A 24,875-nucleotide genomic window follows, 5' to 3' on the forward strand; every position below is an offset into this window, starting at 1 on the left:
AGGAAACTTGTAATCTTTGTGTAAAGTATTATCTGAGCTCGATTACCTAAGTTTTATTCCCAATCTGCTTGATACTGAAAATGTAGTTTAAAAGTAATTTTTGTAGCCTCGCAAATTTTGACCTGTTCAATAGTTTAAAAACATCGGTTTCAGGTAGTGAAGAAAAGCACCTTGACATTGATATTGGTTGTGTTTGTTTGCAATTGCAATTCCCGGATTGATTTTTCAAATTTCAGGTAGAAATGCTTGCTTTGTGTAATGTTTCTGTGTTGAAGTCGTGTCCATAATGTTAGAGCCATGTTGCCCGAGAGAATTTGGAAAATTTTACGCCAGTACATAGCGTTCCATGAACTGCTATGTATCTTTGGTTTGTCCGTGACAGTGTTCCTTGGTGTTTTCTGGTTTATTTACACCTCTATGGTGACTGCAAATGTCGAAGCCATACATCGGTTAGATTTTTATTCTATGCATTGTGGTCTTATTAGTGAACGTCTTGCTAAAGAAATTGATGACCTTAATTTGATGAAGGAAAAACTATCGTACGAAGTTGCACTGTTAGAGGGAAAGCGAAATAATGATTTGGCTACCTATAAACAAGTGCAAGCAGAAATGATTAAAATAAAGAAAGAGAAAGTTGTATTATCAAATGAAATGGCTGTTTTAACCAACTCTTTTCAAAGACTGCAAAATGAAATGATTTATTCTTCGAAAGAGTTATCGATTAGCAAAGCTGATATAACAATAGAGTCCAGTGAATTGGTTAGAAAAACAAATAAAGATACACTAACACTCGACCAAATGCTGGATCACAAATCATACTCGTGCTGCCAAGCTTGCCTTTTCTCATTTTACTTGATTAAGCCAAAATTAATGCCAGACGATAAAATGCACAGAGATTTTATTTACGCTTTAGAAGGGTCAAAGTATAGAGTACTTGACCCTACATCAGCATGTTTGGTTATATCCACAGGAAATTCAAAAAATCTCGACTCTTTAGAAAATGTAAATCATTATAACCGTGTCCACTTCGTCCCTTCTTTCGAACGAATAACCGCCCATAGTTTTCCTCATTTTTCTTTAGTTGGACACGAAATAGTGAATTGTAGAATTAGTTTCGATTTAGTTATACCAATTCTTACCTTGACCAATAATCTAAGTGATGAATCGTCCTTCAAAAAGCTATCTCCGTTCGTGCCTTTAAAGCGTTACATCTTGGTGTCTTTCGAATCTTCTTTACCTATGAATTATAGCTCACAATATTCTGAATTAAGCAAGCAGTTATCGCGTGCAGTTGCTGGCAATAAAATAGTTCTACGGTTTAAGAGTAAACAAAGCAATGAAAAAGTTTTGAATTATACTGATCTAACCGGAACTTTAAATTCGCGGATCAGTTTATTGTCAAATTCAACATTTGCATTAGTGATTGGTTCTTCCGTATCCTCAATTCAAGCTCGTTTGATCGAGTCATTATCGCAATCAACAGTGCCAATAGTTTTATCTTCTGATGTAAAAGTTCTTCCATTCTACGAGTTCATTGATTGGAGTTTGGCTGCTGTAGTAATAGCAGAAGAGCAAATTCCAAACCTATCAAATATTTTGAGTTCTTTGTCCGACAACGATTTGATGGCGTTAAAGAAGCAATGTCGCGATATCTACATGATGTATTTTTTCAATACCGAAGCAGTTGTAAATGCGTCACTTGAGGCTTGGAGGTTCAGATTAGGCCTGCAAGCAAACGCAGCGACGAATTATTTCTCGCCTCATGTAAGTTACCTACAATTGATTGATTGCAACAATACCGTTTGTGCAATGATTTTTTCCTTTTTTTTTCAAAATAGCTTTTAAAAAAAGTCCAATGCCGTTTTTGGGCAATTTGTAGAAACTTTTGTCTAAAAAAAATATGTTTTTCGGTGGGCTCTACTCAATCAAAATTGCAATGCCTTCAAAAAGGGTTGTATCAAATAGAGACAAGGTTGCAGCTAGATAGAAAACAGAAATTCTAAACTTTGAGGCAATAAGCCAATAATTTTTGACGATAAAACTTTGACATCGTTTTAATCAATTTTTATGGACTTCAATTAAATATCAACAGGCCTTGGAAGTCTGTTTTCAAATTGAAATAAAAAGTGTTTTTATAGTTGTTTTCAACATCTAGCGGCTGGCTTGAACCCGTATCAAATAGATTATTGAAAAATGCATTGAACTGCTTGGTTTTCAGAAGAAAACAATTTCTCATCCTGGCTTGTCATCTAACTCGGACTACCTCCTCAACGCCAGAGACTCACCTCAATACCCGTCAAACTACTCTTTCCTCATGAACCAGCACAAACTGTGGAACAACTTCCCTGGTCCATTCTGGGCTTACCCTCAGGATCCGGCTAGAGCATTGTTACCCAGTGAAGCGAAATTTAAAGGATCTGAAAAGGGGTTCAGACCAATTAATTTCGGAAAGGGAGGCGACGGGAAGTACTTCAAGCTAGCTCTAGGTAATTAACGAAATTCACAATTTGTTCACCTGTATTTTCATTAAGCATTTATGTAACGCCAAGATTATGAATTTTGAGACGATATGGTCCTCTAACTCCTGAAATAAGTTATCTGTTTTATGAAAATGATTTCATGGCATGAGTATTACGAGGTACCTGGCAACCGAATTAGTTTTCCCAATCGAGGAATCGAAGAACTGAAGTTTATCAAATATCTAACATGTGAAAATAATAGAATTTTGATATATATTCACGCTCTTAGATATTAATTCACGCTCTGAAAGTAGTTGGCCTGGACTGCTGCAAAGAGTTTACGGCTGAATTTTTAACTTAAGATCAGTTAAAGATGGTTCAAATGCAAAGAAATGTTTTTTTTTTGTGCCGAATTTCAAAGAAAATCAGGAATATATACGCTTGGGTGGTTTTTTTATTCACACCTATTCCACAGAAATATGACAGTATGCGGATCGATCCTGGAGATGTAGGATTGCCAAGCGTTTCCGCTTGTGTTATGACTACTGCTAAGTTTCTGACAGGAACATTGACCTTGAGCATTTTAAACGGTCAAAAAACCTTTTTTGGGTTAATTAGGTTTTCGACACTGTTTTCTACGCTTTCAAATGAGTTTAACAATGATCTCCGGTGTCAAAATGAGCAGTGTTAGGTTAGTTAACGTCGTTCAGATTCGTTGATCTAAAGGGATTTTTGTACCAAATTGGCATGAACTATACTTAGGTGGAGATATCGAAGCGGAATCGTTCACAATTCTGATTCTAACTTACAAAAGGGAACAGATGTTGATGCAGATGATTAAGGACTTCGACAAACTGCCAAATCTGCACAGTGTCATTGTGGTGTGGAATGCACCTGGCAATGTGTCGCACAATCTAGTCTGGCCAAGCATATCAGCGCCCATACATGTAAGTTCCGTACTCGTTGCTTGAGGGCGAGGCTTTTTGGTAAATCTATTTTCAATTTGTTTTACTCAGGTTATGAGGACATATTTTCTTCGGAGCAACTGTCGTCTAAACAAGTTGTGGCAGCATAGATACCACTTTTTATTTTTGTTCTAATATTAGCTTAAGGCCTAAAATTATGACATTTTAGCTCAACGACTAAAGTTTTGCTATAGGCGGTGTTATCTTCGGTGTTATCTAAAAATATATAAAAAAAGAGTTTTGTGTTTTTTGGGGGATGCCTGTGAACGCACTCATTAGGATAATAATCGCGACAAAGTAAATTTTCCATGTATTAGCATATGATTACGATATTTTGGATGCTGTGGACTATTTGACAATGAACGTAGTTAAGAGTCTTATATAGGTCATGATGATTTTCTTGTTTTTTTTTTTTTAATATAAATCTTAAATACTGTTCGCAATCAAATTTGATTTTTCGCGGTTTGTTTTTTGATTTTTTCGAAGTTCAGTTTATTGATTTTGATAAAAGATTGTCAAACTCCGCTATCGAACAGAAAAAGAGTAAAGTTGATCACCAAAAACGTGATCAACTTCTAATTTCGAAAGAAGATTTTGTTTTCCAGATTTCCTGCGGAATAAAATTTTTATCTGTTGATCGATTTTTCACAACTGAGTTAATATCATCAAAATTGTGTCATTAATAAATTTGTTTTGAAGTTTAGAATTTAAAGAGCATATATTCTTCTCAGTGAACTTCGAAAGTTGACATTTTTTCACAACACAAGTCTTATGTTTTCTTGCGTTCATTAAATCTTTTCCAACGTGCATTTGCTTGAACGAGTAATGAACGCAGTGAAGACTTTTATATAGGTTTTGCTGATTTTTTTTGTTTGTTTTTTTTTTCAGGAAATAGTATTGATGCACTTAGGTATATGCACTTTATGAGTTCAATTGAATTTCATCTGCTGAATCCTGTACAGAAAGTGGAATTTAATCTTTAAATTTCCAGCGGAATAAAAACTTTACTTATTGATCTAGTTTTCTCTAGTTGCGTTCATGTTATCAAAAAAGCGCCAATCATAAATTGTTCTAGAAATTCAAAGGGCTTAAAGAGCATCTAATTTTTTTCTTTTAAATTCGAAAGTTGAGATTTTTTTTAAAAAAATCAGTGTTTTTTTTATGTTTACTTGCGTTCCTTACTCTTTTCCAATCTTCGATTGGCTATGTTTTGAATGATCTGATTGATTTTAGTGAAGGCCGCCGACAATGAATGTCTCTTAAACATGGAAATTAAGATAAATGATGAACGTCGATTTATCAGCACTTTTTATCGAACCGGTTATCATTTTTGACTGCAACGTTTATTGACTCTTTTCCAACTTGCGTTTGTTTTGAATGAATTGACTGATGCTTAATGAGTTCCCCTATAATGAATGTTACTGAACGTTTTTGAAACCTGGAAATTGAGTTAATTGTTGAACTTCCTCGTAATGTTCAAAAAATGTATTGGAAAAAAGGTACGTGAAATTTTAATTTACGAGATTAGATACCGGATCATAAATGACAATACATCATATACTAATTTTGAGAGTGGAGTGTGTCCGATAAAAAGTTTATTTTGTCGGACATTCCAAAAAAGCTCAAGTGGTATTTTGGCAATTTTCTCTTAAGTTTGCCTGAGGCAAAATAGGGTCTGTATAGTGCTTTAGTTGAGCTAAGTTTTCAGACCATATTTTGGCAAAATAGGGTCTGCATAAGGCTTTAGTTGAACAAAAGTTTGGGTCTAAAATTGGCTAGAAAAGTTTTGAAACGTAATTGTTGCCGAATATGATTGAAATTTTTCCTTTCATATTTCGTTTTCTTCGCTTCGTAAAACTGCCCTAAGTTTGCTTTCAAGTTTCAACACAATCAATAATTGTTTTCTGTCATGAGTATTGCGACAACTTTTGCCTAATAAATTTCTTCCAAGGTTTTGTCATTGTTTATCAGGTAGTGAAGGGACCAAAGAATAGTTTGAACAACCGATTCTTGCCTTACGATGAGATCAAAACAGAAGCAGTTCTGTCACTGGACGATGACATGGTACTCACACACGAAGAGATATTGCTCACTTTCAGGTCAGATATAACACGTTTAAGTTAGCTTACGTATGGATAGTTTTGTCCTCATCATGCTCATGATAAATCAGGGGAAATGTCTATAAAGATATGAATAAATCATTAGAGATATTAAAGATACTTGTTTACTGTGCAGATAAGTAGCAGACAATGTTCCCGCTACTGATTTTGTGTGCTTGGCGCAAATTTTGTCGAACTTTCGTAAAACAAATTTTTAAATTTAAGTACTTTCAAAACATGCATACCCCTCTAATTTATAGCATGAATCTTCACATAATTTTTGTAAATCTGATTTAACTATTATTAAAATGTAAAAGAATGAAATGATTGTCACTTATTTGGTTCGTGGTGATTTTTTTTTTGTAAATAGACTAAGTTTGTTCACGCTCAAAATTTTTCACGATTTTAGGGTGTGGCGTGAGAACAGGGACAGGATAGTGGGCATCCCTGCTAGGGTGCACTCGTGGGACAGTGACTCACTCTCATGGACTTACAACAACTTCCTCACCTGCGAGATATCTCTAGTACTCACTGGCGCTGCATTCGTTCACAAAGTTAGTTGATGTAGTTTTTGTTTCGAACAGGTCACTGAAAGTGACCGGAAGGAGTTATGGCGTTGGATGGGTGTTTTGGCCGGAACAATATCAGCTTTTTTCAACATCAACCGGCTATCTTTGATTATTAACGGCAGAGATATTATACGTAGCATTATTCTGATCTTTTCCAATACTAAGCTTAAGTTTGATTATTTTTTTTGTAAATGAAAGAATTCCGCTTTTTGGCTCTGAGTGGAAATGCATAATAGTGTGTTTTTTGTGCAGTACTACTTCTACCTGTACACTTACTCGATGCCCAGTGTCATCAGAGACAGAGTGGATGAGTACATGAACTGCGAGGACATCGCACTCAACTTCCTCGTGTCACACATCACCAGAAAACCACCAATCAAGGTTACTAATTCTAATTCCACCAAACAGACGGTAACAAGTGTTTTGGCACCCTCGTGTGAGCTTTTTCAAGCACCACCTTTTTCCAAAGATCTCATCCTACATTCACAAATTTATTATTTTTTCCTTATCAGCTAAAGGCAACTCGCGTGTTTGAATTCCCTTCGTATTTGCCATAGGTAAGCGTAGTACTATTTTTTGTTTCATGAACACAAATTGTCTGTTGTTTTTTAGGTGGCCTTTAATGTAGTTCAGACTCTCAAGTTTACTTTTTCGCGGTTTGGCTTTTGAGTTCTTTTAAGTTCAGTTCCTTTACTTTGTTAAAAGGAAGGCAAACTTCTCTATCGATTATCAATAATGTAAATGTCACAATAACGTGATCGACTTCTAGTTTCGAAAGTGGATTTTAATTTTCAGATTTTCCAGCAAAAAATACCTATTGATCCAATTTTCTGAAATTGGGTTAGTTTTATCAAGAGCCAATCATGAATTGTTTTAGAAGTTCAAAATGCTTTAAGGCCATCTTTTTTGTTTCTTTAAAATTTGAAAATTGAGATTGTTTCAATAAATAAGTCAGTATTTTTTTCTGTTTACTTGGCTTTGTTGACTCTTTTCCAACTGTCTGTTGGTTACGTTTAATTTTTTCAATATGATGGAATTTATAGATCGGATTGGAATAAAATTGTGTACAATTGAGAGAGCAACAGTCGGGAAGGAGACTTTTTCTAGCTAAAACCAACTTATAGAGTCACTTCTTGGAATAAAATGACCCTTAGCAAATGATGAGTTAAACAAAATGTTAGCGTACGTTTCGTGCAAATTTTCTTATTTCAAAATTCCGTTACTTTCTGAATATGTTTTTATGTTGGTTGTAAATATACAAACTTATTATTGGTCAGACTAAGTTTCGGTTTTAATGTTGTTTTTAGACTTTGTCTCGACCTATGTGTTGTGATTTTACATCAGGTTTTGCAATTATTGCTAAACATACTTATTTAATTAACCGGTCACTTAGTTATGACCTTCACTAGCCATTCTCTCCGGCGGAGAGAATGATCTCTCATTGTTTTAATGTTTTAACTTACCGACTAATTCATATTATTTCTTATTCTTTTTAATAGTTTTAATTTAGAATTAGCTACAACAAAGTAATATTTTATCATGGCGCAGTCATCTAACGAATCTAACGTGAGAGGAATACCTCCCTTTTGGCAAAACCATACGGTAGACCCACCCATCCCTTGGGAAGATTGGAGTGATCTGTTTCAATTAGCAATTATAGCTAAAGAAAACATAGATATAGAAAATCTACTCAATCCGTCGGAGAGACAACATCCATTACCACCAAATTTGGAAAACCCACCGGACGGTGAAACAGACGCCCAAAGACGCTTGAGATTGGAGAGAAATATCCAAGAACAAAGAAGATATGACGAAGAAGAAACAGCTTCGATAAAAACCGAAACTAAGAAATTTAACGGAATGCGAATAGAAGAAGCAGACAAGAAATTACGATCAGTCTTATATCTGGCATTGGGAAATGAAGGAAAAAGGATCTTCGGACAGAAATTTACCAAGGTGAAAGTCTTACAAATTTCTTTTAAACAATTCTGGGAGTTTTTAGCGACTGCTTTCGTAAGAAAATCAAACGTCACATTTGAACGACATAAACTGTTAAATAGAAAACAACGCGACAGAGAATCCCTCGAACAATTTTGGGGTGCCTTAGCTGAAATGGCTAAAAAGTGCGACATATCCGCAGGAGAAGAAGAGTGGATAAGAGATATTTTCATAAATAATATGAAAAACTACGATATACAAAGGAAATTATTAACAGAAACCCTCCCTCCACGCGAAGCACTAAATGTAGCACTTATCGATGAAAAAGGAATTTTAAATCACTTGAAGTTAACTAATAATTTTAAATCCAACGGATCATCTGTACATAAACCAAACAACCATTTTAACGTCAAAAGAGAACCAACTCTCAACATCGAAAGAAGTAACAGCTGTATGAAGTGTGGCGGTTCATTCTCAAAAGGACACTTAGCAGTGTGCCCAGCAAAGGACACAACTTGTACTTCTTGTAAATTCAAAGGTCATTTCACCAGACTTTGTAGATCTCGACGTAAAAATGTAAACATTGTAAATACCCAAATTGTAGATAATACAGATTTTAATCCGTCGGATTTCCCGGATGTAAATACCGACCACACGGATAGAGAATGTTGCGGTGTCATAAACGCATGGTCGGAATCTGGACAAAGTGAAAACGACGATTACTCTGTACTAAATATAACTACAATTTTTGATAACGATGGAAAGGAACTGAAGAAATTATTAAACATCGGACTCGGAAAAGAAAACCAAGTAATTTTAAACATTCAAGTGGATTCAGCTAGCCCAGTGAGCTTTCTTAAGAAAAACGTACTTCACGAATTGAAATTACGTGATCCATACTTGAAAATTTATCCGGTGGATAAGACAACCAGAGACCTTTACTGTGGATTCACGGATAATGCCATAAACATCACTGGAAAGGTCAAGATTCCGATATTCTCAAATGGTTGGTCAGATAACGACTGTCAATTCTTCTTAACCGAGGGACATGAAAGGAACATCTTAGGAAACGACAACCTTCCAAAAGTGGGAATAGAGGTCTCTCAGAAACATTTTCCACACTTCCAGACCAACAAGCAGTGTAAGTCAGTAAATTCCATTTCCCAAACAAACCAAGATAGGGAAATCCTTAATATATCAAAGTCATTTAAAAATTTATTCCTTCGGATTGAAAAAATTAAGAATCAAATGAAAATTACCCATTTTCACGAACCATTAAAACCAATCCAACTAAAAGGAAGACGTGTCCCCCTACATTTACTGGATGCGGTAAAAACAGAACTCAATAGATTAAAAGCAGAGGGACATATTAAAAAATTAGAAAATTGCGACGAAGACAGATTTATTAGCCCAATAGTCATCACTTGCAAAAAAGACAAATCTATCAAACTGGCATTAGATTCCAAGTTCATAAACAAACAGATTTACAAGAACAAATATCAAATGCCAAACATCCATGAACTTGTAGACAACGTCGCGGCACAAATTACTAATGATTCCGTTGGAGAAGTGTGGTTTACTAATCTAGACTTAAAAAATGCATACAGTCAATTAGCATTAGACAAATTTACTAGTAACCAATGTAACTTCAGTATTGTGGGCGGTGACATTACTGGTACTTACCAATTTTTAACTGGTTTTTACGGCTTAGGGGATATGCCCAACGAATTTCAAAGAGTAATGGACTCTACGTTAGGTTCAATCCCATTTACAAATTGTTACTTGGACGACATTTTAATTTCTTCCAAAGGAACATTCTTAGACCACAAGAATATTGTATTAAAAATTCTATCGACCCTCGACGAATACAACTTTGCCGTAAAATGGTCAAAATGTAAATTCTTTCAAAAAGAAATAGAATGGTTGGGATTTAAAATCTCTAAATCAGGAATTACCCCGTTATTCGACAAATCGAAAGCTATCAAAGACCTACCTTTACCGAAGAATCTGAAAGAATTACGATCATTTTTTGGTTCTATAAACCAATACATTAAATTTGTCCCAAACCTTGCATCCTTAGGAAGCCCACTCCGACCGCTCCTAAATAAGAAATCAATATTCCAATGGAACGATGATCATACAAAAGCGTTTGAAAGAATAAAAGAGGAAATCGTTAATTTAACAGAGAATACACATTTCGATGTAAAACGAAAAACTAGAGTGAAAACAGACGCATCACACAATGGACTTGGAGCCTCGCTGGAACAACTCCATGGGAACGATTGGAAAACAATCTCATTTGCGTCACGTTTTTTAAATCCTCACGAGTCCAAATACTCTACTAACGAACTCGAACTTTTAGGGGTTGTTTGGGCTGTTGAGCATTATAAAAATTACCTTTACGGCTCTGATTTCGAAATAATTACTGATCACAAGGCCCTATTATCCGCTCTTTCACCAAACCACGGAAATAAAACCTACCACAGTAGATTAACAAGATGGGTAGACAGATTATTACCTTTTAATTTCTCAATCAAACATATCGCAGGAAAAGACATGGGCTTCACTGACCTTATTTCTAGAATCCCATCCGGAAAAGCCCTTCCAACTTCACATTACGACGAAGAATTCGTAGTAGCAAACATTAATAAGATTAATAAATCATTAAATCCGTCGGAGAAACTAAGAAATACCTGTTCAGCCATTGGTCACAATTTGGAAAATTCCGATTACGTCTTATTACGTAATTACTTAATAGCAGCAGTACTAAAACTTATTAACTCGTCTTTTCCAATTTGCTCATTCAATCACAGAAGAACAGAATTTTGTACATCAAATTGTATTCCAACGGATTATTCCAACACAAATACTTTAATTATTTCCATTTCAAATTCCGCATTTCTTTATTTTTTAATTCTTAATTGTAGCCTAATTAATTCACCTGTAGATAAAAAAATTGTAGATACTGTTAATATGAATAATAAGAATATTGTAATTAATCCCACCACTTCCGGTATTTCCGTAGATTTAATATTCAAACTTTTACCAAATCATATCAATCTCGTTAAAAAATACCGTGAAAACTTGAAGTTGCCGGATCGACCCTTGGATTTAAATATTTTATTTAACGCCAAGTTAGTGGCTCTCTTGACAGAAGACGATCCAATGTTAAGCCCTATTGTTAAAGCACTTCAAAATAAGGTGGAGAAGATTAATGCAGATTCTCCTTACTTCAAACATTTCACCCGAGATCTTCACGAATCCGATGGATTACTTTACATGGACGGCAAACTCGTTATTCCATTTACCCTACGAAACGCGATGATGAAGACCCTCCACGAAACCCATCCAGGTCAATTCGGAATGAAATATTTGGCCCAATACATTTGGTGGCCGCACATTAATAGACAAATCTGCTTTCATGGAATTAATTGCTCAGAGTGTACATCGGCGGGTAAGAACATAAAATCTGTTATCCCTAATTCACAAATTAGTGAACTTCCTCCATTATCAGAACCAAATGAAGAACTTGATTTAGACTTCGCGGGTCCTTTGGATTCTTATTGGGGGTCAAATAAATACATTTTACTTTGTATTGACAGATTTTCTAAATTTCCGTCGGCAAAAATTACATCATCCACCTCTTCAAAAACAGTTATAGAATTTTTACAAGACTACATATTCTTACACGGTATACCTTATTCTATAAGGGTGGATCATGCTACTTGCTTTACAAGTCAAGACTTCAAATCATTCTGCGATTCTAACAACATCAAAATAATCTTTTGTACAGTAGGCGATCACCGATCCAATGGATTAGTCGAAAAACTCGTACACACTGTAAAAGTCAAACTACTGGCCATCTCCAAAGAACATCATAAAACCACGCTACAAAATGCCGTTTCAAAAATCATTTGGAACCTACGTTCTACTTTCCAATCAAAAATTAAATGCTCACCTTTCGAGATCCACTATAACAGAAAACCAAATACTATTTGGAAACAATTAGCTTCGGGTAAACCTTCCTTTGGAATTTTAGACAAAGGGAAATCAATACTGTCTAAGGATCGAGCTAAGGATTGGAACGCGGATGATAGAATCGAGGACGGATACAAGGACGATCTGATTGCGAAGAAGAACCAAAATCCGACTGAAAAAGGCTACGATACAGATTATGCCTCATCCTCGAAAACGACTCAAAACAGAAGACCAATCGAAAGCCCTTTTAAAGGTAAAATCCTTCGGAAAACTAATGGTAATATCAACCGAGATTGTTTTTATAAAGAACTAAACAAAAGAATTATAAATTCTTCGACTTCGACAGTTAAGTTATCCGACGGAAAAATAATACGAAAATCCGACATTGCGATTCCTATCTCTACCTCAAATAAAATCAGACCTTTTAGAGGAAACATTTCATTCCCTTACTTTTCTAACCCTAATGTTGAAGTAGGTCAAAAACTGGAATGCTCAAAAAGAAAACCAAAACCCAAGAAGCCAACAAAAAGAAGGAACAGACAATTAGACCAGACATCATCGGACAACCTAACTAGGACACGCATTTCTGGACCATCATCCATCCCGACAAGAAGACAGACACGACGCTCAAAGAAGCCACCAACTCCTCCAGGTTACCTTGCTTCGGATGAATCTATGCTAATTCCTTCGGATATTTCGGATACTAGCGAATGGGAATGGATAGCGGGCGGTTTTCCTTGTAGAGACGTAGCCAGAGAGCGCTTTATTTCGGATTCACATACACCTCACATATCACTCGGAAATAACTTTAACTCTTCTATAACCAATCCTGAAATAAAATCTGAGATTTTAGAAAACGACAGTTTCCCAATCTGTGAACAACCCATGGATCAATCATACGAGTGCCCAATAAGTATAGTGCCAGCCAGCCGAACATCTAACCCGACGGATCAGAGAACCGTGAATCAGGGAGGGGAAAATGACACCATTGGACAAAACGACCCACAAGTGGAGCATAATCTGACGGAAACCGACTCAAACATAAACTTTCCGGTGTATGAGATAAGCGACTCAACGGATGAGTGCGCTATATCCAACAGTCCTGCCATAATACCCGGTAAAATTCCTACTACTATTCGCCGCTCTAGTAGAAACGTCGGCCCACCAAAATTTTATGGTAAACGTCACTTCATTGATGCCGTAGAGAGTGTCCAAGAAGCCTCTGGTTCGGCGGCCGAGCCTATTGTGTTAGAGATTGAGGAACCACATGAGACTATCAACAGGACGAATCCGGCGGAGTTAATTGTTCTAGATTCAGATTCATCATCTTCATCAGATCAAATGTCAAACTCATCAACCGACGAATCACTGAGAATGGAAATAGCAAATTTCGGCGAACACTCTGATCTTGATAGTGAACTTTTCAACACCGAACTTGAAAACTTTTTAAAAGATTATAAAACTTTATAACCACGTAGATATACTTTAATCTGATATTCCGGCTTACCAAATAACACACATTACTGAGTAAACCGGTGCTAACATTCAGATATTAACATCTGCTCACTAAACTTGAGAACTTAATCCTGCGGATAAATTTTCATGTAGAAGACATTTTCAAGTGTCCTCCTAATTTCCTTAATTCGCATACACTCCAGTTTGTGTTTTACAAACCAAGACCTCCTCCATCAAAATTTTGTGCTATCTAGGTATTTTACCTTGTAAACCGGTGCTAATTTCCAGTTACCAAAAAGTGTTTGCTAAATTTGACAACTTTATCCTTCGGATAAATTTCACCCGTCAAAAGAAATTATTATCTGTTGATCCCATAATTTCTTTAAATCATATCCTCTTCACTCACGCATTATAAACTATGACCTCACTCATAAAACGTGGTTTTAAATTTCAGCGTTATGCCATAACGTGATGCCGTACCTCATCTTAACATAACCCTTATCCATCGGAATCTGGATAATCTTTGTTCTTTCATTTAACACTAGTGGAGCTTACTTAGTGCTAGTACCTCATCTCAAGGCGCTCTAATTTTCTTTCCTAGTCCTTAAAGGGGGAGAAAGGAGTCAGTCATAGTTAGTTATTGTGCATTACTTATTACAATTTAAATTTTTTCCTGCTTAGGGGAATGTTGTGATTTTACATCAGGTTTTGCAATTATTGCTAAACATACTTATTTAATTAACCGGTCACTTAGTTATGACCTTCACTAGCCATTCTCTCCGGCGGAGAGAATGATCTCTCGTTGTTTTAATGTTTTAACTTACCGACTAATTCATATTATTTCTTATTCTTTTTAATAGTTTTAATTTAGAATTAGCTACAACAAAGTAACATTTTATCACTATGTTTCAATCGATCTCAGGACTAAGATTCCTCAAAGGTCGCAGGTCAAAGAATAGTGCTATATTTTTTTGCATGAGCTTGAAGCTGAGAGGAGCTGGGTTAAAACTTAAAATCACATGTGAGCTTAGCAAGTTTAATGCAAAGTTGCCGTTCTTTTTCTCGTCTGCTGGTTTCTATGCCCATATATAATTTTCAAAACCAGTTCAAAGTTATGGTTCAGGAAATTCGGTTCAGTATCCTTTGCCTAAAGTTTTTTATGGTACGACATTTTATCTATTGTTAAGAGTCGATGAACGTATTGAAGACGCTAATAAAGGTCCTTATTTTATTAAGGAAAGTTTTAAAATATTCACGCTCAAACTTAATCTTTTTGCTGTATGACTTTCGATTTCTTGGTGATTTCAGCTCATTTTCTTTGTTTAAAGCAAGTCAAACTCCATCATCGAGTAGTGAAAATGGAAAGTTATGAAAAAGGTGATCGACTTCTAATTTCGAAAATGAAGTGAAATATCAGATTTCCTAGCGAAATTTTTTTTTCTACATATTGAGCCAGTTTTTTTTAAATAAGGTTATTTTGATCCAGTTTTTTCAAATAGGGTTAACTTTATCAAAAAAGTGACATTCATTAATTGTTCTAGAATTTTATAGAGCTTATCAAGTTTTTCTTGGAATTTCTAGTTGAATACTAGTTAAGCGAGTATAAATTATCAAGTATTGAAATGATTGTTCTCAGACTTGTATTTCCTCAAATTTTTAAAGACTGTATACTTTCTGTACGTTTTTTTCCTCGTCTTTTTTCCTGGATCATTTGGGGAGTACATTGAGAATGGGGTAGTCGAGGAAGTCCACTGTTTCCGCCTCGCTTCTCTCCTCAAACTCAACTAGAGTGAGGATGAACTTAGTTGAGTTGCGGATGCCTTTGGGGACATAGAGAGTTTGTTGGGGTCCCTCGGTGGGCCAGTACCTGTTGGAATAGGTTGAAATTTTAGGATTATTTTGTCATCCAGGGTTAGCAATCGGCTTCATGGTACTTCGCTCATTGACAGTTTTCTAACTCTTTTTTGGCTTTGCTTATGTTTTTTTTTGTTTTAATTGGTTTATATCGTTTCGTTTTATTTTAAATTGGCTTTATAGTCACTTTATATTGCGTCGTTTGATTTATGCTTTTGGGGATTTCGGGTGGGGTTAGGCGGAAAAATATCGGGTTTCCAGTTCTGTAACCTTAAGCAGTGCAAAGTTTCAGATCTAAAAATCATATCAGGGATACAATTACACGTAAACGCTTACCACTTCTGCATAGTTACTGCCTTCGTTTTTCTTCAAATTTATGAAAATTTTACGTTTGTTTTGTTGAATTCGTCGCAGTGTTACTTTAATCTATCCAGGGTTTTAAAAATGTAAGAACTGAAAAAGCAGGTATTATTTTCATCTTTTCATGATTTTTTCACCTTCCGAGGTTGAAGTTATCCACCAATGCGACTCCTCTGGAAAAAGAGGTGAAGTTGAGAAAAGTGTCTTCCATGTCCATATCCACCTCCGCCTGGTACACTATGGGCACTGGGGCCACTGAGGGGGGTACATCGGGGGGAGGCAGGATCTGGGATCCGAGTCCCTCCAGTTTGAGGTGGATCATGTCCCATTCTTCGAGAATCCTGAAATGCATAATATAGTGGTTTTTTTAACGATTCGCGAGAGGAACCTAAAATTGTGAATAATATCACCCTCCGCTTTAGGTACTTTTCTTTCTACGAGACGGGTTGGTACTTGAAGAACGTTCTTAGGGGTAAAGTTCGGTATCATATCGAAGCGCTTCCAGTCGTATATTTGGATTAATAAAAAGGATTTATAAGTTCTTTCCGTGTCGAGAAATTGAGCTGATTTTTGTGCTATTCATGTCAAGTTTTAAATGTACTGCGCAGTAGTGAGTAAAAATGTACTCCCATGTTTCTGTACATATTTTTATTTTTGTTTGTTTTCGAAAAAGACAGTGCTTGTAAGGTTCGGGGCTACTTGTTTTTCAAAACCTATTTTCATTGTTCCGACCATTGAAAATGGGGAGGAACTTTGTATTTCGGTGTGTTTTAATTTTTTTTCCACGCAAAACCAGATACCACAAATAATCATCGGACTGGGTTGAGTGATATATCATATTAAAGCCTTTGCAGACGTGATTCGAATCACATTAAAAAAGATAATTTTTTTTCTACGTGTTGAAAACTATGTTTGAAGTTTTTTATTTTTCGTCTAATTTCGAGCCAATAAAGCGAACGAGCAGTCTTATTTTAACTGCTTAAAAACTTACAATAGCCTAATTTAAAATGTAAAAACTTAGTTTTACTTGAGTAACATTAGTTAACTTGAGTATTGTAGCGCCTTTTTGGAATCAAAATTTTCAAAATTCAGAAACTGCAAAACTTGGAAAAAAAACATTGTGTGCCACTTGCACAGTAACCGGCTATCCTTGTTGTTTTATAGAATAGTTTAGATTTCTAGACCGAAGTATGTAGTTTTTTTTGTCTTCGAACTAGAGATGATATAGACTAAGTTTTTCCGCCAATGCTTCAAATACTTCGATGGCTTTTCGCAGTTTTGAACTTTGACCTGCACAAAACGTCAAGAAAGTAATTCTGTGACTTGTGAATCACGTGCAAATATTGTACATTTTGAAGTTTCATATCAGTATGATTGACTTACAGCCTCTTCTTGAAAAGTATTGATTTTTAAGGAGTTTGGGCGAACTCCAACTTACTCGCCGTCCAGGGTAACATTGCCCAAAATCCCTTTTTGTTGATTCTGCATTTCTCCCCCATAATTCACCCTCCCTCTATTCTCCACAAACAACACTATAAAGTGCCCCGTCTGCAGCCCGACCTCAATATCCAGGCTTCTGGCTTCCTTGTGATCGTTATCCAGGGTCGCGAGGTAAGTTGCAGCGGAGTGGTTATGAGACATGGCGGTTTGAACCAAAACTCGATCTCCGATTCCGTTCACAGGAAATGCAAGAGTGACGTTTTTCGGGTAGTCTTTCTTTAGTTCGTATCTGTACATAACGAACCCATAGTCGAACCCAAGTTCCTCCATGGACTTTGGATACTTTGCACTTTGGTAGTCGTCTTCGTTTGCAATGAAGTCAAAATAGATCAACAATGTTCCTTTGGAGGCCAGTTTTACCCCTTTTAAGGAAGTTTTGGTCGAATTTGCAGGAACTGGTTCAACAGGGGTAGGAAGGTATTTTGCGACAGTGTCTTTGATGGCAAAATATTTCCAAGTCGTGTCTCCCGATTCGCTGATTGGTGAGTCATAATCGTATGACGTAATATCATAGACATCAACATCATCACCTAAAAATGCTTAATGAATTGCTGAACCTTTGATTAGCGCTTAACTGCTGTTTTCTGGGATATGAAATATTGGTCCAGAATCTCAAACAACGAGCGCAAATATTGATAAAGGTACGATCTGATCGATGAGCGATATTAATGCGATACGTCCGATGATCTTGACTAAGATACCTGAGTTAGATCCGCTCCAGTAGGCGAAGTTCGTTCCACCTACGTACATGTAGAAGTTGACTGAAGCGTTGAGTGCGAGTATTTGGTCCAGTGTTTCAGTTACAGAGTCAGTGGAAATGTAGGTGAAAGGATATCCCCATTGGTTCAACCAACCTAAAATGTGCTCATACAATCAGAATAGAAGAAAGAAAATACTTCGTACGTTTTTTTTTTATCTCGGTTGTGATTGGCTCACGTTTTTTTTACTTTATGACCTTCGTTTGTGATTGGCTTACGACTTGTCTACTTTATGACATATCTACTTTTTGACCGCACTCCAACATTCTCTTAGCCAGACTTGGTTTTTTGAAAAATATGCTTGGCAACATAGGTTGGCGAGGATTTAGATATTTGAAAAGTTACCATGAGTGCTTCTCATGTTATCAAGGTCTTCGTTTGCTTATGTGGCAAATGACTGTTTTAAAAAAGTGTTTGTGGTTTTTAGATGTTAATTCGCGTGAGCTATGTTTTTTTATTTGTTGAAAAATCAACTGAATTACCAGTGTAAAACTCGGAATTAACCAGTGGTGCATAAGGCTGGAACTTTTCCTTATCCTCGAACTCTTCTGCCGGATCCCCGCCAGTTCCAAAGTCCACAGTAACCAGTTCGGATTTGAGAGCACCGCATTCGAGATAGCCTGTTGAGTATCCTAAAATAAATGATTGCAAAGGGTGAAAAAGAAATAATTCGTCGCTGTAATAACTGACGCCTTTATCTACTTCAACATTCAATATCTGGAAGACAGATAAAAGATCTATCGAAGGAAATTTACCATCTGTTGTGAACAAAACAACATCTGGACCCAGATGCTCTCTGAACTTATGAACCAGGTGCTGCAAATACGCCTTATCACAAGTGGGATAACTGCCATACTCATTTTCAAACTGGACTGTTATAATCGGACCCCCATTGTTGTACAGATAAGGTTCCAATTTTGGCAGTAATTCGTCCATCCAAGCGTCAACGTAAGCGAGGTACTTGGGATCGTAGGATCGTAGAATGACTTCACTATTTTGTCTGAGGAACCAAGGGAACCCCCCGAATTCCCACTCGGCACAAGAATAGGGACCTGCTCGCATTATAACCAGGAGTCCGGTGTCATTGGCAAGTTGCAGAAAGTGTTGGATGTCGCGATCTCCGGTGAAGTCGTAGACGCCTGAAAAAAAAACTTTTTTTTTCAAAAATTTGCGTTGAAGTTTGACCAGTAAGTGCCAATTGATTGAGGCTGAGGCAGCAATTCTCTGTCAAGAGCTACCAGAAAAATGCATGTTGGTCCTTTTAATCGAGGTTTTAAATTTCGTTAATGTCAAGGAGTTGAACATGGTCTGTTGTTTTCTTGCTCTTCTGAAGTTCCAATGATCTCAATATCTCCTGAATCTACGCTATATTTGTAAAAGTTTAAATTATCCCACAGTTTCGTTTCTCCTGTTCTTTACTGATGAGTAAGTGTCTTACTTCATAATACCAAGGAGTTTATGAGTACGCATGCTATCATCATGATACTCATTGGATGAGATCAGTTGTCGTATCTTATTTAATGTAGGTTTAGCTAATTTTCCTATTCAGTATTTCTATTGAAGTTTTGATAAAAAATCATTTTTTCTATTCAGTTTTTAAAATTTTGATGAACAGTTTTTAGTTCAAACGATACTCGCCTTCTTTTTGAGTATGGAAGTTCCACATGATGTAAGTCTGCACCGCATTCAAACCTCCCGCTTTTATTTTGGTCAGCCTGTCCTGCCACTGGCTGCTAGGTGTGCGCGAGTAATGGAAACTCCCAGAGACGTATCTGAAAGGCTCACCATCTTTGAGAAATTGTTTGTTTTCCCAATCCACTAGAAATGATCGGTCAGTCGAGCAGAATTTAACTACAAGTACTAGTAATATAAAAGGCTTAAGAAGTTGATGCATGATTTGAGACATCGTTTGAAAATTGCAAATGTTGTATTGTTGGGCAGAATTAGTCAAATCGTTCAAATATTACTGAGAAGGATTTGAAATGTGTCGTAGATTACAAGATATATTTGAGTTAGTTATTATATGATGTATAATCCAGGTATGCTAATATTTGTTTTCTTAGATAATGAAAAGTTCAAGTTTGGCTCTAGTCTGATGCTTTCGAATGGTATATTTAGAGGTTGTTCAAGAAGGTATGAAATTACCAAATTATGATGGTCAACTTTATCAATTAAATTCAGCATGTATTGGATTTATTTTAAGCTAGCTAAAATAATTGATCCGTTGAGTTTTACTTCCTTGAGAGATTGAAAATATGACGATATTTTTTGTTACTAACCATCTTTTTATTAAATTGTTTGACCGGAACTGAGATGATGTTGAGCAGAACAGTTCAAAAACATAGCTTGGAAGTTTTAACCTTTTTGATTTGTTTTCTCGGACCATTATTATTTTTTTAAAACCACCAATAGTTGTTTTACTACTTTCAAAAACATTGGGACTTGAGACAACCTTGTAAAACTGTGTTCATACCATGAAACACTTGGAAAAAAGAAATTAAAAATTTTCCACAAAAATTTAGTAGACTTGAAAAAGCCTGTTTTGTTTCAGGCCACAGCCAAGCGTACTTTTCTGTGCCAGCAGTGTGGAGAAGACTCCCTCTGGATAGATCCCAGTCACATCCGGGAGAGAAACGAATGTCTGAACTTCTTCGCTGAAGTGTACGGATACATGCCGCTGCTCTCCACACAATTCAGAGCAGACTCGGTGCTGTATAAGAATGTGATTCCAGAACAAGATTTGGAAACATGTTTTGACAAAGTGTAAACAACTGGCTATAAAAAAAAATAGAAACAGGAACTTTCGATCGAGTTTTCATCAGTATTTTTTCTGCGGCCTAAAGTATTGGCAAGTTTCGTCGATCAAGTTTTGGATTTATCTGACTAAAAACGAACTTATTTCAGTAGCAAAACCTATTAAGTTGATAATCATTTAAAAAGTTTAAGTTCAAATAATCCAACATCAGAACAAAGCAATAGAAATCCGAGTAAAAATGGATGAAAAATGTTATCAGCGTTTTCAGTTCGAGGATGACTACAATTAAAGAAAAGAATACTAATTTACTGTTTTATTTGAATTCAGAGTTGTAAAAATAGACTAGTCTATACATCAGATTTATCTTTTCATCTTCTATTGTGCGAGTAGTGTTAGTGCTGTTTTATAGTTTTATAAATTTAATAGATCACTTTGCAGCGTTTGATTCTAAATTTAATTTAGTATTTTTAAATAAATTTTTCAAAGGTCTAAAAAAATTTCGGGATAACTATACTGGGTTTTACACAAGCGAGCATAGTTTTATAGTACGAATCCACTTCTTTTTCTAACCCAACTCCTAAATAAAATTTGGGAATTTTTGCTGCATAGCATGGCAATTTAAAAGATTGTGTTCGACGGCTAGTCTTTTGAAAGCTTCGAGAAAACATGACGCAGATGCGAGGAAGTGATACTCAAAATCTCAAGGTCGGATGTTCGAGGCAGACAGGTTGCAATTTTTTTCCAAGGCGTATTTTTCCCTTTTTTCCTGATTTAACTATGTTGCCGTGTTAGAGCTGCTTTTTAAGAGTCAATGAACATAGTGAAGAATCTTATAAAGGTCGGGTTGATGTTTTGTTTGTTTTTAATTTCAGAGAAAAGTTTGAAAAAATTTTACCACCAGTTTGATTTTCGCGGTTTTTACAGCAAAACGTAAAATTCTCAATAAATTGTGATTGACTCATTTTTAATTTCGAAAGTCGATTGTAACTATCGATTTTCGAAACTAGAAATCAGCCACATTTTTTTGTGTTTTACACTTTTGCTGTTAAAACCGTGAAAATCAAACTGGTGTGAACAATTTTTTAAAACTTCTTTTTTTTCTGAAATTATCAACAAACAATCATCCTGATCTTAATAAGAGTCTTTACTAGTTCACTGACTCTTAAAAAGTTATACGAGCAAGGCAACAGTCGAATAAGAAAAAAAGGAAAAATAAGTTTATAAAATTGATCCAATTAGAGAAAACTGGACCAACAGGTACTTAGTAATTCTTTCATTCACTCATTCACTTTTTCCATTTGTCTGTTGAATGTTTTCCGTTTTTTGCTTGTGTTTTGCTGCTTCGTCTCAGTGTTTACAGAAATTTTTCAACCGATTTCCGAGCGTATACTTTCTACTTTTTGATTTCCCAAATTATTCACAAGGTTTAGAAGTTGAAATTTTTTATCCATGAAGGATTGGACCAACATACGAATTGAACATCTCTTTACATCGAACCGCTGTTGTGCACCGTACCTTAAAATGCCATGCATGTTTTGGCTGAGTAATGTCTAAATTTCAAGCACGGAGTTTTGCATTTTTCTACATTTGCGAAATGCAGCTTTGTTTCTATAGGAGACATGCAACGTTTTTTTTTCAGAATTATAGAAGTTGATAGTGATAAGTTTTTCTTAAAATACTCAGCTTTTTTCCAAAAAAAAGTCTAAAAATTGCTCACGCTCTAATTCGATTTTTTGGGGCTTGAAATTTTCTGATTTTTCTACGCCAAGGTTCTTCGCTCGAATCCGGTCTAGCACTTGTTTGTAAACCTAAAATAATAACAATTGTAAATTGATCGGTCTATGGGCTGTCTGCTTATGGTTTGTCAGCCTAGTTCCCACATTTTTTTTTTCAATTTTACTTATGATAGAGAAATTTTCATTGAAATTGAAAATAATTTTTGATTCTTTGGTGTTATTTGTATGGTTAAAAACTCGGAGTTAATTTAATATTTCTTTGTTGATTTTTTATATTAAAAGCTTTATTCGTTCTGAACAGTCTCGGCCTATGTTTTATTGGTTGAAGGACCTATTTTTCAGTCATACGAAAAAGAAAATAGATTTTTCAACCTATTGCGTGTTTCCGAAGAAGGAGGGCCGTAAAAATTTGTAATTTCAGCTTAAAGTTTTTAAACAATAACATTTTTTACAGTTTTTTGACGCAATGGGCATTTACCTAGGTGTTCTCGGGTTTTTTTTTGCTGCTCGATTAATTTTTTTGAATACTTATTCGTTGCCAACGGCTATTTTGTTGAGTGTGCTCGTCTCAAAATGAACATCATTCGCGACAAAAACTTGGAAAATTTTGTTCATGTAAATATTGTTTTTACACAAGCAATGCTTGTTATAGTATGAACTATCTTTTTTTTTCAACCGAAGTCGCAAATATTGTTCCGACGCAAATATTGTTGTGATAAATTGTGTTCATTTTGAAAGTTTTCATTTTGATCAATAACTAGCTATTAAGTACAGCCAATGCGAAGGATTTAAACACAGACTTTTCTTGTTCCGACTTTCGTAACGAAAGTAACGGAATATTTCTGCTCGGGTGCTTTCTTCCAGACAAATTTCGACTTTTGACGGGATTTTTAAAAATCATTCAAATAGTATTGTTGTCCTGAGTTTAAATTTGGAAAAATATTTCACCTGTGATTCGCCTCTGATTTCGTGAAGTTATGGGGACATAAAAGTTGCCATTTTGGGCAATTTGGGACAACGAACGCGCGATATTTTTCTCGCTATTAACGCGTAAGCGGAGATTTAATCCGTCAAAAAAATTGTTCCAAATTGGTTGAAGGAAGCTTATTTGCCATAATTGATTTGTTACTAGGAGCGAAATTTATCACTTTGTATTTAGTATGGCGTGTGGGGGAATTATTTTCACAAAAAATCTCAAATAAAAAAAAACATTTTATTTTTGTAACATTTTTTTCATGTTATTACTGTTCCATAGGCTGCTCTATAAATTGAGGCAGTTCAGTTGGTAATTTTCTTTTTTTTTTCAAATTAGCTGGTACTGCTAATGCGTCATAATTGGAGTGCGTCACTTAAGAAATTTTGTAGACTCAAAGTTTTAGTCATTCAGTATTTCACAGTAGCGTTATCAGTCATATTTTGCGCTTGTGTATGCGAAGTGCAACTTCGCTTCTGTGTAAAAAATTTTCCCCAAGTTTTTTTGGTATCGCAAGTGGTACAAGCCCGGTTTCGCCTTTGTGTTTAGTTCAGTTATTTCTTCTTTTTGAAAAGAAAGCATACTCCCTTATCGGATAGCAAAATTGTAAATCTCATGAAAAACATGATCAACGTCTAGTTTGGACAATTGATTTTAGTTTTAAGATTTTCCAGAGGAATAAAAAATGCCTCATGATCCAAATTGATTTAATTGTATCAAAAAGTGCAAAATATTTTTTTCGAGAAATTCAAAGCTTTTTCGAGGCATACTTCGTTCTCAAAATTTTTCAGACAGCAAGCCTGTTTTCGTTGCTTGCGTTCAATGACAATTTTCCAACTGTCAGTTGGATGTATTATGCCCTTTTCCACTTTTCATACATGCGAGCTAGCGAGCGTATCGCATTATTATGACTCACAATCGCAAATAAAACTGGTCATTTGGTGACACTTTGCTATAATCACGATTTGAAGCATTGAAATTTTTGTAGCATATCATATCTTCTCCTCTTTATCTGTGGCTTGCGCTTGCTAATTCTGTGGCTTCCGCGACTGAGAGAGGAAAATCGAGAATTTAAGTCTTGAAGTCTCAGCATGGAATCCGACCCATAGCAAATTTGTTTGTTTTTGACTTATATCTTCTTTTTCTTGTTTCACTTATAGAGTTGCTTTTTCTCGCTAGTGTTTGCAAAGCGCAGCTTCGCCTCTGAGTAAGGTCGTACTCGGATTGTTTTTATATTGAAAAAGTTTGAGTTTAAAGAATGCGACGTCAAATTAAGACAGTTAGTTAGAATCTGCTGGTCGGTAAATGACGAAAATGTTTTTTTTTCTGATGAACCGTAGGAAACTGAGTTCTAACTCAGCAAAAGAGATTGGAGCCCAGTTTCGTTGTGTCAATAGTAGCCATATCCTTCCGTTTTCAGCATCAAACTTTCATTTCAGAATTTTTTTCTTAAAGTTCGTATAAGGGAGCGTACTT

The 24,875-nt window shown here is 35.7% G+C and overlaps 2 protein-coding genes across 2 annotated transcripts; one reads left to right on the forward strand and one right to left on the reverse strand.

Annotated features, from left to right (window-relative positions):
* The first annotated feature begins 240 nt into the window (after positions 1–240).
* Positions 241–21,124, forward strand: LOC134852799 (exostosin-like 3). The gene is made up of 7 exons (XM_063868585.1): positions 241–1,764; positions 2,219–2,486; positions 3,222–3,406; positions 5,396–5,523; positions 5,933–6,077; positions 6,345–6,473; positions 20,487–21,124. The coding sequence occupies exons 1-7, from the start codon at positions 298–300 to the stop codon at positions 20,700–20,702; spliced, it is 2,538 nt and encodes an 845-aa protein (XP_063724655.1). The 5' UTR covers positions 241–297; the 3' UTR covers positions 20,703–21,124.
* On the reverse strand, positions 15,011–20,025 carry LOC134852800 (beta-galactosidase-like). The gene is made up of 7 exons (XM_063868587.1): positions 19,574–20,025; positions 18,691–19,074; positions 18,418–18,567; positions 17,879–18,031; positions 17,116–17,707; positions 15,815–16,018; positions 15,011–15,330 (listed from the first exon to the last, which is right to left on the reverse strand). Exons 1-7 carry the CDS (start codon positions 19,839–19,841, stop codon positions 15,171–15,173), a joined length of 1,911 nt encoding a protein of 636 aa, XP_063724657.1. The 5' UTR covers positions 19,842–20,025; the 3' UTR covers positions 15,011–15,170.
* Positions 21,125–24,875: the final 3,751 nt, after the last annotated feature.

This window comes from Symsagittifera roscoffensis, chromosome 8, assembly GCF_963678635.1.
Source record: "Symsagittifera roscoffensis chromosome 8, txSymRosc1.1, whole genome shotgun sequence".
NCBI classification, from domain to species: Eukaryota; Metazoa; Xenacoelomorpha; order Acoela; family Convolutidae; genus Symsagittifera; species Symsagittifera roscoffensis.

Coding starts and splice junctions, on each gene's coding strand:
- LOC134852799 (XM_063868585.1), top strand. CDS start 298: ATGTTGCCCGAGAGAATTTGGAAAATTTTACGCCAGTACATAGCGTTC. Junction 1,765..2,218: donor CGAATTATTTCTCGCCTCAT/GTAAGTTACCTA, acceptor CTTGGTTTTCAG/AAGAAAACAATTTCTCATCC. Junction 6,474..20,486: donor CCAGAAAACCACCAATCAAG/GTTACTAATTCT, acceptor GTTTTGTTTCAG/GCCACAGCCAAGCGTACTTT.
- LOC134852800 (XM_063868587.1), bottom strand. CDS start 19,841: ATGTCTCAAATCATGCATCAACTTCTTAAGCCTTTTATATTACTAGTA. Junction 18,032..18,417: donor TAATTCCGAGTTTTACACTG/GTAATTCAGTTG, acceptor AGCACATTTTAG/GTTGGTTGAACCAATGGGGA. Junction 15,331..15,814: donor GATAACTTCAACCTCGGAAG/GTGAAAAAATCA, acceptor CTATTCCAACAG/GTACTGGCCCACCGAGGGAC.